The sequence below is a fragment of the Panulirus ornatus genome, chromosome 32, assembly GCF_036320965.1.
Source record: "Panulirus ornatus isolate Po-2019 chromosome 32, ASM3632096v1, whole genome shotgun sequence".
Lineage (NCBI taxonomy): Eukaryota > Metazoa > Arthropoda > Malacostraca > Decapoda > Palinuridae > Panulirus > Panulirus ornatus.
Genome location: NC_092255.1, coordinates 1,825,667 through 1,841,751, shown reverse-complemented (window position 1 = coordinate 1,841,751; position 16,085 = coordinate 1,825,667). Strand labels below are relative to the sequence as shown.

Here is a 16,085-nt window from a genome sequence, read left to right as displayed (position 1 = left end):
TGGCCTGTATCATCATCATGATGGCCTGTATCATCATCATGAATGGCCTGTATCATCATCATGATGGCCGTAGCATCGATGATGATGGCTCTGTATCAATCATCCATGATGGCCTGTATCATCATCATGATGGCCTGTATCATCATCATGATGGCCTGTATCATCATCATGATGGCCTGTATCAATCATCATGATGCCTGTATCATCATGATGATTGGCCTGTATCATATGATGATGGCCTGTATCATGAATATCATGATGCCTGTATCATGATGATGATGATGGCCTGTATCATCATCATGATGGCCTGTATCATCATGATGATGGTCTGTATCATCATCATGATGGCCTGTATCATCATCATGATGGCCTGTATCATATCATGATGGCCTGTATCATCATCATGATGGCCTGTGATCATGATGATGATGGCCTGTATCATCATCATGATGGCCTGTATCATGATGATGATGGCCTGTATCATCATCATGATGGCCTGTATCATGATGATGATGGCCTGTATCATCATCATGATGGCCTGTATCATCATCATGATGGCCTGTATCATCATCATGATGGCCTGTATCATCATGATGATGGCCTGTATCATCATCATGATGGCCTGTATCATCATCATCATGATGGCCTGTATCATCATGATGTGGCCTGTATCATCATCATGATGCCTGTATCATCATGATGATGGCCTGTATCATCATCATGATGGCCTGTATCATCATGATGATGGCCTGTATCATCATCATGATGGCCTGTATCATCATCATGATGGCCTGTATCATCATCATGATGGCCTGTATCATGATGATGATGGCCTGTATCATCATGATGATGGCCTGTATCATCATCATGATGGCCTGTATCATCATCATGATGGCCTGTATCATCATCATCATGATGGCCTGTATCATGATGATGATGGCCTGTATCATCATCATGATGGCCTGTATCATCATGATGATGGCCTGTATCATGATGATGATGGCCTGTATCATCATCATCATGATGGCCTGTATCATCATCATGATGGCCTGTATCATCATGATGGCCTGTATCATCATCATGATGGCCTGTATCATCATCATGATGGCCTGTATCATCATCATGATGGCCTGTATCATCATCATGATGGCCTGTATCATGATGATGATGGCCTGTATCATCATCATGATGGCCTGTATCATCATCATGATGGCCTGTATCATCATCATGATGGCCTGTATCATGATGATGATGGCCTGTATCATCATCATGATGGCCTGTATCATCATGATGATGATGGCCTGTATCATGATGATGATGGCCTGTATCATCATGATGATGATGGCCTGTATCATGATGATGATGGCCTGTATCATGATGATGATGGTCTGTATCATCATCATGATGGCCTGTATCATGATGATGATGGCCTGTATCATCATCATGATGGCCTGTATCATCATGGTGGGTCTGGTAACCTCCACTACGCCTCATCATCACCACGGCTACCATAACCTACATATGTACATAACGTACATACTGCACGCATGACGGCGGGGGGGGGGGGGGGTCACATGCACGCGTGTGTTCGTGTATGTGGCTCTTTAACTCCATGTTAAAGGGAACTCCTCCATATACATCATTATATGCATGACGCATAACTGACGCGTGATTGTCTGATGTATAAATTCAGAATGTATATGATTTTTATTTTGTGTGTGTGTGTGTGCTGAATCGTGAATTTGAGAATGTCGAATATCATGCAGGCGAAGCGGAAAATGCATTCTTTATCTTGTGTAAATAAGATATGGATAATGATGTTATTATGATTCAATAAAGTCGACCAAATGTATTTTTAGTACGAAAATACAGTAGCAGGGGTATAGAGAGGTGGTAGAGGCCCGGGTTGGAGGTAGGGGTGTTTATAGAGGCTGTGTGTGTGTGGGGGGGGGGGGGGATTAAGGGGTAAGTTGGGAGGGAGGGATTTGGCCGGGCATTTAAATTGTTTTCCCCCGGGGGATGGGATGGGGTGGGGGGTATGTTAGCAGGCAACCCCCCGTGGTTGTTACCTTACGTTCGGTCGTAGATGGATATGACTGATGACGTAGTTTGTGGGTAGACAGATGTGTGTGTGTGTGTGTGTGTGTGTGTGTGTGTGTGTGTGTGTGCTGGTCTGTCGTAAAGGTCACCAAACGAAACAAATAGAAATGAATTAAGAGAGAATTTCAGATGCGCCTCGCCAGGTGATGAAGGGGATGTACCAGGTGAGCGAACACCTCACATCTACATTGATCAGCTCGAACGAAAACAAGACGAGGACGTGTGATAATATACACATGCCAGTAGATCGAGTATATATATATATATATATATATATATATATATATATATATATATATATATATATATATATATATATATATATATATATATATATATATATATTCGTATGAGTCCACGGGGAAGATGAAACATGATAAGTTGCCAAGTGCACTTTCGTGTAATAATCACATCATCAGGGGAGACACAAGAGAGAAATACAACAGTCAGTTGATATACAACGAAGAGACGTAGCTAGGTCGGCATTTGGTAAACACAAGATTGTCCAAGACAGACAACGAGCGTATCATAAACTTATTTTAAGGACAGGGTGAAATGGTTACAAATTCTATCAAGAATAAATTCATTCAGTTTGTATAGACCATCACTGATACTAAGGTTATAATTCTTTGTGTATTTAATAATAGAAGATTCAGTGACATTTCTCGCGGTAATAGAGTTAACCAGAATTCCTCTGCTCTGGAAGATCCAGTCATTATAAGTGTGTAAGGTCAACTTTGATCATAATGAAAGTGAGTGAAAGACCAGTGTGTGTGTGTGGGGGGAGGGGGGGTTGTGGAACATGAGTTCATATATAAATTTGAAATGATTTCTAAAGGCATGATGACGCCTTTCTCTCTCTCTCTCTCTCTCTCTCTCTCTCTCTCTCTCTCTCTCTCTCTCTCTCTCTCTCTCTCACTGTTGGCACTGTGCTTCTGCTCCTGTTGGCACTGCTATTATCTCACTGTTGGCACTGTTATTACATGAGGGAAAGAATTTCGTGCACGTCCCCCTGCAATGCGCTTGGTTCACGTGCACGACCCCCTGCAATGCGCTAGGTTCACGTGCACGTCCCCCTGCAATGCGCTAGGTTCACGTGCACGACCCCCTGCAGTGCGCTAGGTTCACGTGCACGTCCCCCTGCAATGCGCTAGGTTCACGTGCACGTACCCCCTGCAATGCGCTTGGTTCACGTGCACGTCCCCCTGCAGCGCGCTAGGTTCACGTGCACGACCCCCTGCAGTGCGCTAGGTTCACGTGCACGTCCCCCTGCAATGCGCTAGGTTCACGTGCACGTCCCCCCTGCAATGCGCTAGGTTCACGTGCACGTCCCCCTGCAGTGCGCTAGGTTCACGTGCACGTCCCCCCTGCAGTGCGCTAGGTTCACGTGCACGTCCCCCAGCAATGCGCTAGGTTCACGTGCACGTCCCCCTGCAATGCGCTAGGTTCACGTGCACGTCCCCCTGCAGTGCGCTAGGTTCACGTGCACGTACCCCCTGCAGTGCGCTAGGTTCACGTGCACGTACCCCTGCAGTGCGCTAGGTTCACGTGCACGTACCCCCTGCAATGCGCTAGGTTCACGTGCACGTCCCCCTGCAATGCGCTAGGTTCACGTGCACGTCCCCCTGCAGTGCGCTAGGTTCACGTGCACGCACCCCCTGCAGTGCGCTAGGTTCACGTGCACGTACCCCCTGCAGTGCGCTAGGTTCACGTGCACGTCCCCCAGCAATGCGCTAGGTTCACGTGCACGTCCCCCTGCAGTGCGCTAGGTTCACGTGCACGTCCCCCCTGCAGTGCGCTAGGTTCACGTGCACGTCCCCCTGCAGTGGATAGTGGAGTTGTTGGTTGCCCACTTGTCGAGCGTTGCATACACAGTTAGATGGATAGTTTCATGCTATATGGATAGTACGATGGATAGTCCCGTAATGTAGAGTTAGGAGGATAGTGTGTAGTGGGAAGGCTAGTGTGTGAGTGTACGTAAGGAGTTTACTATCGTGTTGTAGAGGTAGGAGGAGTGGATAGTGTCATGGGAATAGTACGAGATGGAACCTCTTCTAGGGATAGTAAGATGGATGACGTCCATTTCCTGTCTATCCAGATGATCCTTTTTTTTATTCTGAGAATAGTTATTATGACCTCTCGTCATCCACCCTGGCTCGCGGCGGCAGGATCCGAAGTGAGTCACATCTTGATCCAGAAATGTGATATGCAAATTAACTTTGTGTGTGAGAGAGAGAGAGAGAGAGAGAGAGAGAGAGAGAGAGAGAGAGAGAGAGAGAGAGAGAGAGAGAGAGAGAGAGAGAGTTGAAGGTCGTGGTGAGTCAAATGGGCCACTTGTTGTTGTTGTTGTTGTTGTGAGAGCCAGGTGCATCCGGCTCTCCCTTCATTAACTGGCACTCGGCACTGACTTCCCCTCCCCCCCTTCTCTCTCTCTCTCTCTCTCTCTCTCTCTCTCTCTCTCTCTCTCTCTCTCTCTCTCTCTCTACGAGCAAGACAGAGCGAGCGAGCGGCTGATTGGTTGCATGGGGTGGTGGGGGATGGGTTCGACTCCCACTCCATCTGTTGTATAATATTCCACTAAACATAGTTTGTATTTATTCATTAGATATGGTTTTATCTGTGTTTGTTTACGTCAACAAGGTATGGCGTGATTTATTTCAAGATAAACCAGATGTGACGTTTTATTTCAAGATAAACCAGATGTTACGTTTTCTTCGTCTCTTGACAACAATAGTCTGACGTTCCGTTTTCTTCCCGGCCAGGGATTTATCAGAAGCCATTCGTGTATCCCACAACCCAATGATGGTAATGGGATGGTATGGGATCCGATAGTCCCAGCGTGGTGGTTAGACGCACGGGCCCATCCCCGCTGTCCCAGAGCAGAAGTAATGGGGGGAGGGGGGGGGGTTGTTGGTACGGGGTGGTTACTTTGCTGCAGATGTTTGCTTTCACATCTCGGGACACACAGGTTCGAGCCCCACTCCGGCTCTCCGTAACCAACCAACCCCCGCTTCTTTTACTCCCTTTAGATGACGTAGAGGCGATCTTACCCGTGTCATCCCATGCACTGTGGTCCCTAATGATATAGACCGTTAGGAGAGAGGGGGGTCAGTACTGGGGGGGTCGAGGTGGGGCCCCCTCCTCCTCGTTGTTGGTCTGGGGTGGTGTACATCTAGGTGGGTGTCTGGTTCACTGTGGCCTGGTTGAATGGTTCGGTGCAGACCACCTGGTCTTCGTGTGGGTTTACCTATTTTTCGTGGACAAGACGTTTTCTTTCGATTCTGTCTTAGATCATGTTAAGTGGCATTCTCTCTCCCTCTCTCTCTCTCTCTCTCTCTCTCTCTCTCTCTCTCTCTCTCTCTCTCTCTCTCTCTCTCTCTCTCTCTCTCTCTCTCTCGTGTATCCTGGGTGAGGCAGGTGGTACGTTACCACCTGAAGCGCACCAGCTGGCAGACATGGTCGTCCTGCAACCACACTCACTCTGGTCCTACACGAATGTGTGTGGGGGGGGGGGGGTTAATCAAGCACACACACACACACACACACACACACACACACACACACACACACACACACACACACACACACCCAAAAGAACAACACTACAACCTGAAGGGTTGTGGTAGCCACGTCAGCATGGGGTGGGTGAGTGGAAGGAGGGTGAAGCAGCTGGCTCCTCCCCCTCACTTGTTCTTGTTGTTAATAATGATTCGTCCTCCTCCTCCTCCTCTTCCTCCTCCTCCTCCTCCTCTTCCTCCTCCTCCTCCTCCTCCTCCTCTTCCTACTCCTCCTCCTCCTCCTCCTCCTCCTCCTGGCGTTGGCTGGGCGTGATGTCTGAGTGTCTTATGTCTTATTTTGAGGCAGTTCAGCCACGGCTCTAGTGTGTGTCTTGTGTGTTTAGAGAGTCGGTATGTCTGTATATGCGATATATCTCTATATACTGGGAGGTAAGAGAGTGAGTATATCTGTATATACTGGGGGAGTCAAGGTAGAGCGGGGGGTATATCTGTGTATGTCTGCGGAGTGTACAATTCTTGGTTTATATTTGAACCTTCTCTTGTGAATCTTGCCTTTGGTAGGCAGCCATATTTGCTTGGGTACGTGGTTGGTTGCCAGGGTGATTTGACCACGACGGTACGACCCTTAAGCACGACGTTACGACCCTTTAACACGACGGTACGACCCTTGAGCACGACGGTACGACCCTTGAGCACGACGGTACGACCCTTGAACACGACGGTACGACCCTTTAACACGACGGTACGACCCTTGAGCACGACGGTATCATATGTGGTTGTGATGGATTAGCCTTACCCATCCTTCCAGGGTCGTACCGTCGTGTTCAAGGGTCGTACCGTCGTGTTCAAGGGTCGTACCGTCGTGTTAAAGGGTCGTACCGTCGTGTTCAAGAGACGCGGGGAAGACCAAAGTATCTAAAAACTCGATGCTCAAGAAAAGAAGGAAAAATTATACTTGAGACATTAGAATTAGTTAAGGATGCTAATACAAAATCTGATACAATATAATACAATATATAGTTGATACATAAAAGTAAGGTGACTAATATATATATATATATATATATATATATATATATATATATATATATATATATATATATATATATATATATATATATATATATAATCGTAGCGTTTGTATAGTTTTACAAAAGTTTATGTAATGGTTGCTTTTTCCAAAATGAGGTTTGCATCTTGTGGTTAAATTTACAGCATTACCTTTCATGATTATTCATTACCATCCTTAACGTATAACGGATTATTATGTATGACGTTGTAGTACGGGATTAACGATCATGTGGGATGAAAACCAGGGGATAAACCATTGTGGGAGATCCCACGTCCTCGGGAGCGTGATTTCTGAGAAGACAGTTTTGTCCCGACCCCTGGATCAGTGTGACGTGTTACGTAACGATATGTGTTGATGACGTGTTACGTAACGGTATGTGTTGATGACGTGTTACGTAACGATATGTGATGATGTGTTACGTAACGATATGTGTTGATGTGTTGCGTAACGATATGTGTTGATGACGTGTTACGTAACGATATGTGTTGTTGACGTGTTACGTAACGGTATGTGTTGATGACGTGTTACGTAACGGTATGTGTTGATGATGTGTTACGTAACGGTATGTGTTGATGACGTGTTACGTAACGATACATGTTGATGACGTGTTACGTAACGATATGTGTTGATGATGTGTTACATAACGGTATGTGTTGATGACGTGTTACGTAACTGTATATGTTGATGATGTGTTACATAACGGTATGTGTTGATGACGTGTTACGTAACGGTATGTGTTGATGATGTGTTACGTAACGGTATGTGTTGATGATGTGTTACGTAACGGTATGTGTTGATGACGTGTTACATAACGGTATGTGTTGATGACGTGTTACATAACGGTATGTGTTGATGACGTGTTACATAACGGTATGTGTTGATGACGTGTTACGTAACGGTATGTGTTGATGACGTGTTACATAACGGTATGTGTTGATGATGTGTTACATAACGGTATGTGTTGATGACGTGTTACGTAACGGTATGTGTTGATGATGTGTTACGTAACGGTATGTGTTGATGTGTTACGTAACGGTATGTGTTGATGACGTGTTACATAACGGTATGTGTTGATGACGTGTTACGTAACGATATGTGTTGATACACGTACTGTTCCTGTTGCTCCTCCTTGGGGCAGGTCAGGTTACAGTACTCTGTTATGATGCTTAAGAAGATAACGTCTATAACACACAGTAAATACATGAAATTTGGGTCTTATGTAATTTCCTGATGCTATGTCGAGAAATCATGAAGTTGAATTAGCTTGTTAAAGAAGTTATACGATGGGTATTTCACTGAACTCTCGGGTTGTGGGGAGTGAGGTTGTATTTTTGGAGGGGGCTTATTTGAGTGAGGGTAGGTGGGGCTACAACCTCCGGTGTACAACAGCTGTGTTGTACCACAACCCGACCCAGCCTGGGTTGTGTGGAGGGGTTGTTCTACACGCGAACACAACGGTTATAACCTCACTACAACCTCTGTCTCATGTTCGCGGCCACCAGGGACTCTTCACACATTATCCCCAGTGTTGTGACTTGTTAGTTGTGGGATAAATTGTTACATCACAACTTCCATGGTTGGGGGTGGGTTACTGTAAGACTTGACCAGGTTGAAAACAACTTACGAGTGTGATGTAGTCTTACCCACCCAACCCACCCCACCCGACCCACCCACCCACCCCACCCCATGTTGTGCACCACCGCGTGCGGGTGGTTCACTGGTGATGTCGTCTGCTGAGTGGTAAGCCAGGCAGACATGAGGTGCAAGTTGAAAATGTACATATTGACAGGAAAATAAGATGGAACTCTCGTCATGCAGGGATGTGGTGAGTATGGTGCGCCATATAGATGCTCAAAATTGTGTTTCTTCCAGCATTATTTCTTTGTGTCAGAAATATATATATATATATATATATATATATATATATATATATATATATATATATATATATATATATATATATATATATATAAATGATGTTGTATTTTATGTATATCATGTTCTTAATCCTTGCATCTTAAGCCGGATGTGGAAAGTTGAGGAGATGGTTTTTGTATTATGTATTATACGATATATATTATGTTGGAGTCGCTGAGGTACGCCTTCCACTGTGTCTTCATTAAGTTGTACTATAATGTAATGTTATTATTTTTATCCCTTGTATGTATACAAAGCAATAATGGTAAGGATTATTATGAATTCGTAAATAAAGTTAAGAAATAGATTTTGATTTTATTGTTAAGGTGTTATAAATGATTGTATATATATATATATATATATATATATATATATATATATATTATATATATATATATATATATATATATATATATATATATATATATATATATATATATGTGTGTGTGTGTGTGTGTGTGTGTGTGTGTGTGTGTATGGGAGCGGGGGGCTGGAAATCCTCCCCTCTCGTTTTTTTTTTTTTTTTTTTTTAATTTTCCAAAAGAAGGAACAGAGAAGGGGGCCAGGTGAGGATATTCCCTCAAAGGCCCAGTCCTCTGTTCTTAACGCTACCTCGCTGATGCGGGAAATGGCGAATAGTATGAAAGAAAAAGAAAAATATATATGTATGTATGTATATATGATATGATATATTTTAGAATTGGAAGTGGCATGGCATTTTGACCTTTCGGTTCTGGAAAAATGCCGTTTGTATGATAAGATGTTAATTAAGGGTTTTGATCACTCATATGGCGAGTGGTTGATGGCGTGTCCAATGGTGGTTGAGGTCGTCTCCCGCCTGTCGAGGTTCCCCTGCTCAAACCCTGGTTAATTGTGCAGTTAAGAGGAACTGAGAATGCATATAATTATTTATGTTATTATGTTATAACTTTCTGTGTTGATCATTTATTCCTGTTCCACCTTTAATTATTATTATTTATTGGTCACTATTATATATATATATATATATATATATATATATATATATATATATATATATATATATATATATATATATGTATATATATATATATTCCTATGAGTCCACTGGGAAAATGAAACACGAAAAGTTCCCAAGTGCACTTTCGTGTAATAATCACATCATCAGGGGAGACACAAGAGAGAAATATAAGTCAGTTCATGTACATCGAAGAGACAATCACATGTTTACCAAATGGCGTCCTAGCTTCGTCTCTTCGATGTATATCAACTGACTGTTATACTTCTCTCTTGTGTTTCCCCTGATGATGTGATTATTACACGAAAGTGCACTTGGGAACTTTTCGTGTTTCATTTTCCCCGTGGACTCATAGGAATATATATATATATATATATAATATATATATATATATATATATATATATATATATATATATATATATATATATATATATATATATATATGTGTGTGTGTGTGTGTGTGTGTGTGTGTAATTACTGATGAAGTTTGATTGTTTATTATTGTATGAAGACGTTTCTGTGTTAAATTCTTTTTTTCTTTGTTTCAGGTATAAAAAGAGTTACCCAATCAGTATAACTGAACTAAGGTAGGATCACCTGAAGTTTCTGTGTGTATGTATGTAAGTATAAGTAATGTGTACACAAAATTCGGATTTGTAAGTTGGATCTTAATGTGTACATAAAGTGTATATACAGCTGTGAAGTATTACTTAAAACAGCTCTCGTGGATACTTAACGGCCCTGCTGTGTACTTAACGGTAGCATTGCGTACGTTGTAGTCTTATTGCGTAGCCAGCTGCCGTATTGCGTAGTTTAAACGTATTGCGCGTAGTTTACAACGGTATTGCTTGGTTTATAGCAGTATTGCGCACTTTATATAGCCGTATTACGCACTTTACAGCCATATTGCGTACTTCATAATCATTTTGCGCACTGTATAGCCATATTGCGTACTTTATAGCCATATTGCGTACTGTATACCAATAATGCGCACTTAAGAGGCTTATTGCGCATGCGTAGTTGTTTGTAAGTGGCATGATGACGTGTTATGTGTTATCATGAAGCACCAGGTGTCTGGACAGTTAGGGTACCGGTACCCCGTGCACCACGGACGGTACGTGGGGGCTGTCTGGACGGTACCCCGTGCACCACGGACGGTACGTGGGGAAACAATGTTTTACTTATATCTGTTTGTAATAAGAATTGATGAAATGGAAAGGATGTGTTTATTGATGTAAGGTTGTGTGTGTGTGTGTGTGTAAGACGGTACAGAAAAAGTGGTGCAGAAGACATGGTTCAACTGTACGTGAGTATGAAAGGTTTGCTCGTTCTGAATGGGGGTGGGAGGGAAAGTACTACAATGTGTTGTTAGAGAGAGAGAGAGAGAGAGAGAGAGAGAGAGAGAGAGAGAGAGAGAGAGAGAGAGAGAGACCCCAAATGGCAGTTAATATAGTCCTGTTCCAAACAGACCCAACTCTTTTAACTTTCCTGTAGTTAGCATGGCAAGTGCACCTGCTCTCTCTCTCTCTCTCTCTCTCTCTCTCTCTCTCTCTCTCTCTCTCTCTCTCTCTCTCTCTCTCTCTCATACAGGGGGGGTAGGGAGCACCCCTTACAATAAAGCATCAGTAACTACACAAAGGCACTTCAACTCCTCGGGTTTATCCCCTGTGCTGGTCAGGTCATGGCTCCTGTGGTGTGTGTTTCTAGCAGGTGAGACAGAGCAGCTGTGTGGTGTATACATGGTGGGCTACACAAGGTTTCAACACGTGTTTGTAGAAGCTGGTAAGTTACAGTAATAAATGTAGTGGCTCTCGATCGATTTCTAGTTTATCAGTTTGATGACTGTAGGAAGTGGAAGCTGGTGTGCACTGATGGGTAGGAAGTGGAAGCTGGTGTGCACTGGTGGGTGGGAAGTGGAAGCTGGTGTGCGCTGGTGGGTGGGAAGTGGAAGCTGGTGTGCACTGGTGGGTGGGAAGTGGAAGCTGGTGTGCACTGGTGGGTGGGAAGTGGAAGCTGGTGTGCACTGATGGATGGGAAGTGGAAGCTGGTGTGCACTGATGGATGGGAAGTGGAAGCTGGTGTGCACTGATGGGTGGGAAGTGGAAGCTGGTGTGCGCTGGTGGGTGGGAAGTGGAAGCTGGTGTGCGCTGATGGATGGGAAGTGGAAGCTTTTTGATATTTGAATTAACTTTGGCCAGGTGTTGAGGATGAAGTCATTTCTGGGATTATTCCATGGGCTAAGAATACATATATGTTTATTTTTCAAATATTATCATGAGTTACGATCAATTATCAGTAATTAATGATGACCAGATTTCGTTGTTTGTTAAAGTGCTATTTACAGTGGAAAGACTTGATTGTATATTCTTCCCTTTACGAAAATGATGACCAGATTTCGTTGTTAAAGTGCTATTTATAATGGAAAGACTTGATTGTATATTCTTCCCTTTACGAAAATGATGTTTTATGATGATAAGAAAAGACTGCCACTGAGGTGGGAAACGAGCTGGCGGATGACAAGTCTGGCAGACACACACGTCAGCATTGATCATTCTCAGCCTCACTTGTCAACAGCGAAGACTTCCCTTGAGGCTGAGGAAGACCCGTGTTCGTCTCGTCTGTCTCATCCATAGCTGAGAAATGTGACAGAGCGAGGGAGGGAGGCCATTAGCCAAGCCTCACAGGAGTGAGGTGGGGGGGAGAAAGTATCGTATGTGACGGGTGGTCGTCGTACTCCGGCCCGCCTGGAGGTGAAAGCTTCGTGCACTACAGGTGGAAATTGTTATACTTCCAGGATGACGGTGTGTGTGTGTGTGTGTGTGTGTGTGTGTGTGTGTGTGTGTTTATGTGTGTGTGTGTGTGTGTGTGTGTGTGTGTGTGTGTGTGCGTGTGTGTGTGTGTGTGTATACTCTTGGGGAAGGTAATTTGCTGTCGGGGCGAAGTTAATGTACGTCTGGGGTGAAAGTATATGTATATATTAGTGTTGATGATAGAGGCTAGGGTGGGGAGGGTACCCTGGGGTGCTGGACGTGCCCCTGGAGTTGTAGAGCTGTCCCTGGGTGCCCTGATATGCCCCTTGGGGGGGGGGGGGTCTCTCGTGGGGCCCTAATATCCAGGTCCTTGTCCACAACCCTGGTGGTGAAGTCGACGGTGAAGGAGGGACTTAGAGAGAGAGAGAGAGAGAGAGAGAGAGAGAGAGAGAGAGAGAGAGAGAGAGAGAGAGAGAGAGAGATCGCCCATGCCTATACCTCAGGGTCAGGGTCAGCACGTAGTGCTCACCACGCGTCCTGCTTAATGAACACTTGTTTCTCCCCACAGTCATACGTGCGCACGTATGTATGTACGTACTTATGTATGTACGTACGTTGTAACATTATTCCTTGTCTCATGCTGGTCTAACCGTATATTCCAGTATTCTCATCATGAGTATCTCCTCCGTTGGTCCTCGTTGTGTAACTTGTTTCCTGCTCTGTGGTATGTCCCTCTGGCTATGATGTCCCTCTGTTCCACATTACGTTTTGCGGCATTGATCGTTCTGTTTCTCTGGTAGTGAGACTTGATATCATTCTTGATGGCTTTGATTTGTTGTGAGGTGTGGTGTACCGTCGCCTCCCATCATCGTCTTTCGTCAGTTGTTGTGTTCATGTCCCTCAGTGTGGCTCGTGGAGTGTGTTCCTCTCCTCTGATGTCTGGTTGGTGACCCACACAACGCAGGCACGATGGTATTTTCCTTCCTGTGTCAACATGAAACATTTTCATCATTGTGTGTGTGTGTGTGTGTGTGTGTGTGTGTGTGTGTGTGTGTGTGTGTGTGTGTGTGTGTGTGTGTTGCAGGTTCTCATTATCAGACTCCTCATCATATGGTCTTGGTGATCATAACTTGCCTACATGTTACCTGGGATTTTGGGTATGTCACATGCTACAACCGAGCCTAGAATACCAGCGGCCATCCTCTGTCCTTGTTATATAGTTAGTCTATGTTACTATAGCTGGCTATGTTGGGTCGTGGTTCTGTTATCTATGTTACTATAGCTTTGCTGTGTTGGGTCGTGGTTCTGTTATCTTTGTTACTATAGCTTTGCTGTGTTGGGTTGTGGTTCTGTTATCTATGTTACTATAGCTTTGCTGTGTTGGGTCGTGGTTCTGTTATCTATGTTACTATAGCTTTGCTGTGTTGGGTCGTGGTTCTGTTATCTATGTTACTATAGCTTTGCTCTGTTGGGTTGTGTGCACAGAGCCACACTGACCTTCCTTTATGCAAGTGTTCCAGTAAATGTTTTTCTGTCACTCTTTCGTAAGCTTGAATTACATGTGATGTCAGGGTAACTGGTTTATGTGATGTTCTTTCCAGCTGTTTCCTTGCTAATCCTATCATTATTATTATTATTATTATTATTATTATTATTATTATTATTATTATTATTATTATTATTATTATAATCAGGGACCTGGTCGGAGCATAACATGCCCCAGCCAAAGGTCATCTCGGGGGTCAAGAAATAAAGTAAGAGGAGAGAAGATAGTGATGTGCAGGTGTTGTTAGACCAGAGTCTTGAAGGGAGAAAGGCTATGTGAAGGAGGATAGACCAGAGGAGGAGGAAAATGCCGCATATTAGCTGTTCCAGGGGAAGGAGGAGGTATTATAACGGTCAGTCCTCGAATGGTTGGTCTGCACACACAAACTGTTGGAAGCAGCAGCCGGACGCGTGCCAAAGGTCCAAGGCTTTAGTGTGTGGAAACACACACGCAGACGACTCACGAGACCAGTGTCAGTTGGTAACCATGTAGTGTAGTGGATGACTTGTTGACAAGACTCGAGAATTTACTGAATATCAACAGACAGTATGAACAGTGCACCATGATGACAGTGTTAAACTGTGTTTACATAAATACAAAAGTGGAGGTTAATGTGAACACTGATTACTGATGATGTTCACAGTGGTTGGGATGGAACTGTTGTGGTCTTTACTAGCTGGGATAATAAGCTCGTTGTGCTTGTGGTGTTGTACTATAACCCGGGGGACGGGGGATCTCTGGCGGCGGGAGGTGACAGTGGCGGGGATGGTGCAGTAGCTCCTTTCTCGAGGAGTTCTGTAAAATCGGTGACCTTTTTAAGGTTATTTTCCGCCATTGATTAGATAATCTTTTATCGACTCTGTTGATTGTCTTTATCTAGGGTTATGTTATATAAATAGAAAAGTGACAGTGATGTGGTGTGGTGTCGTGTGATGTGGCGTGGTGATGTGGTGTCGTGTGATGTGGTGTGGTGTGGTGATGTGGTGTAGTGTGGTGAGTTTAGTGTGGTGTGGTGTGGTGTGAGGTGTAGTGTGGTGTGAGGTGTAGTGTGGTGAGGTGTAGTGTGGTGTGGTGTAGTGTGGTGTGGTGTAGTGTGGTGTGGTGTAGTGTGGTGTGAGGTGTAGTGTGGTGTGGTGTAGTGTGGTGTGAGGTGTAGTGTGGTGTGGTGTAGTGTGGTGAGGTGTAGTGTGGTGTGAGGTGTAGTGTGGTGTGGTGTAGTGTGGTGAGGTGTAGTGTGGTGGGCTTTGTATATGGTGGATCCTTCTTGGCCACGTAAAGTGAGTGTAGTATAAGTAATGGTATGCGTGTTTATAAGTGTGTACGTGTTTACACCACTGAGCACGACGGCACGAGCCTGTACCACGACGGTACGACCACTGAGCACGACGGTACGACCCTGTACCACGACGGTACGACCACTGAGCACGACGGCACGACCCTGTACCACGACGGTACGACCACTGAGCACGACGGCACGACCCTGTACCACGACGGCACGACCCTGTACCACGACGGTACGACCACTGAGCACGACGGTACGACTCTGTACCACGACGGTACGACCACTGAGCACGACGGTACGACCCTGTACCACGACGGTACGACCACTGAGCACGACGGCACGACCCTGTACCACGACGGTACCACTCCTCATGTATGACGGTCTGGTCTGTGACCTAACCCTTAGAGGGCCAGGTCAGAGACCAGATTATCGTGCTACAGGGTCGTACCCTGGTGATTAAGGGTCGTACCGTCGTGCTACAGGGTCGTACCCTGGTGAATAAGGGTCGTACCGTCGTGCTACAGGGTCATACCGTCGTGCTACAGGATCGTACCGTCGTGCTGCAGGGTCGCACCGTCGTGCTACAGGGCGTACCGTGGTATTTGAGGGTCGTACCGTCGCACTACAGGGTCGCACTGTCGTGCTTCAGTCTGTAAATTCTTGCTAAGGCGAGAGAGAGAGAGAGAGAGAGAGAGAGAGAGAGAGAGAGAGAGAGAGAGAGAGAGAGAGAGAGAGAGAGACTCTTGGCCCAGATTCGGCCGTGTGGTTCTCGTAGTTGTGTTGCGTTGTGTTGTGTGTTGGGCTGGGGGTGGGGAGGGGGTGTCGAATCTGGTGGCCATATAGTGTGTGTGTGTGTGTGTGTGTGTGTGTGTGTATGTGTGTGTGTATGTGTGTGTGTGTG

At 44.9% G+C, this 16,085-nt stretch overlaps 1 protein-coding gene across 2 annotated transcripts in view; it reads left to right on the top strand.

Annotated features, from left to right (window-relative positions):
• Positions 1–16,085, top strand: part of Smr (nuclear receptor corepressor smrter) — a 155,706-nt gene that overhangs the window by 28,317 nt on the left and 111,304 nt on the right. For both annotated transcript variants that reach the window (XM_071680803.1, XM_071680801.1), the window contains exon 2: positions 10,155–10,193. In XM_071680803.1, the coding sequence (XP_071536904.1) occupies positions 10,155–10,193 (39 nt within the window). The remainder of the gene's footprint in view (positions 1–10,154; positions 10,194–16,085) is intronic.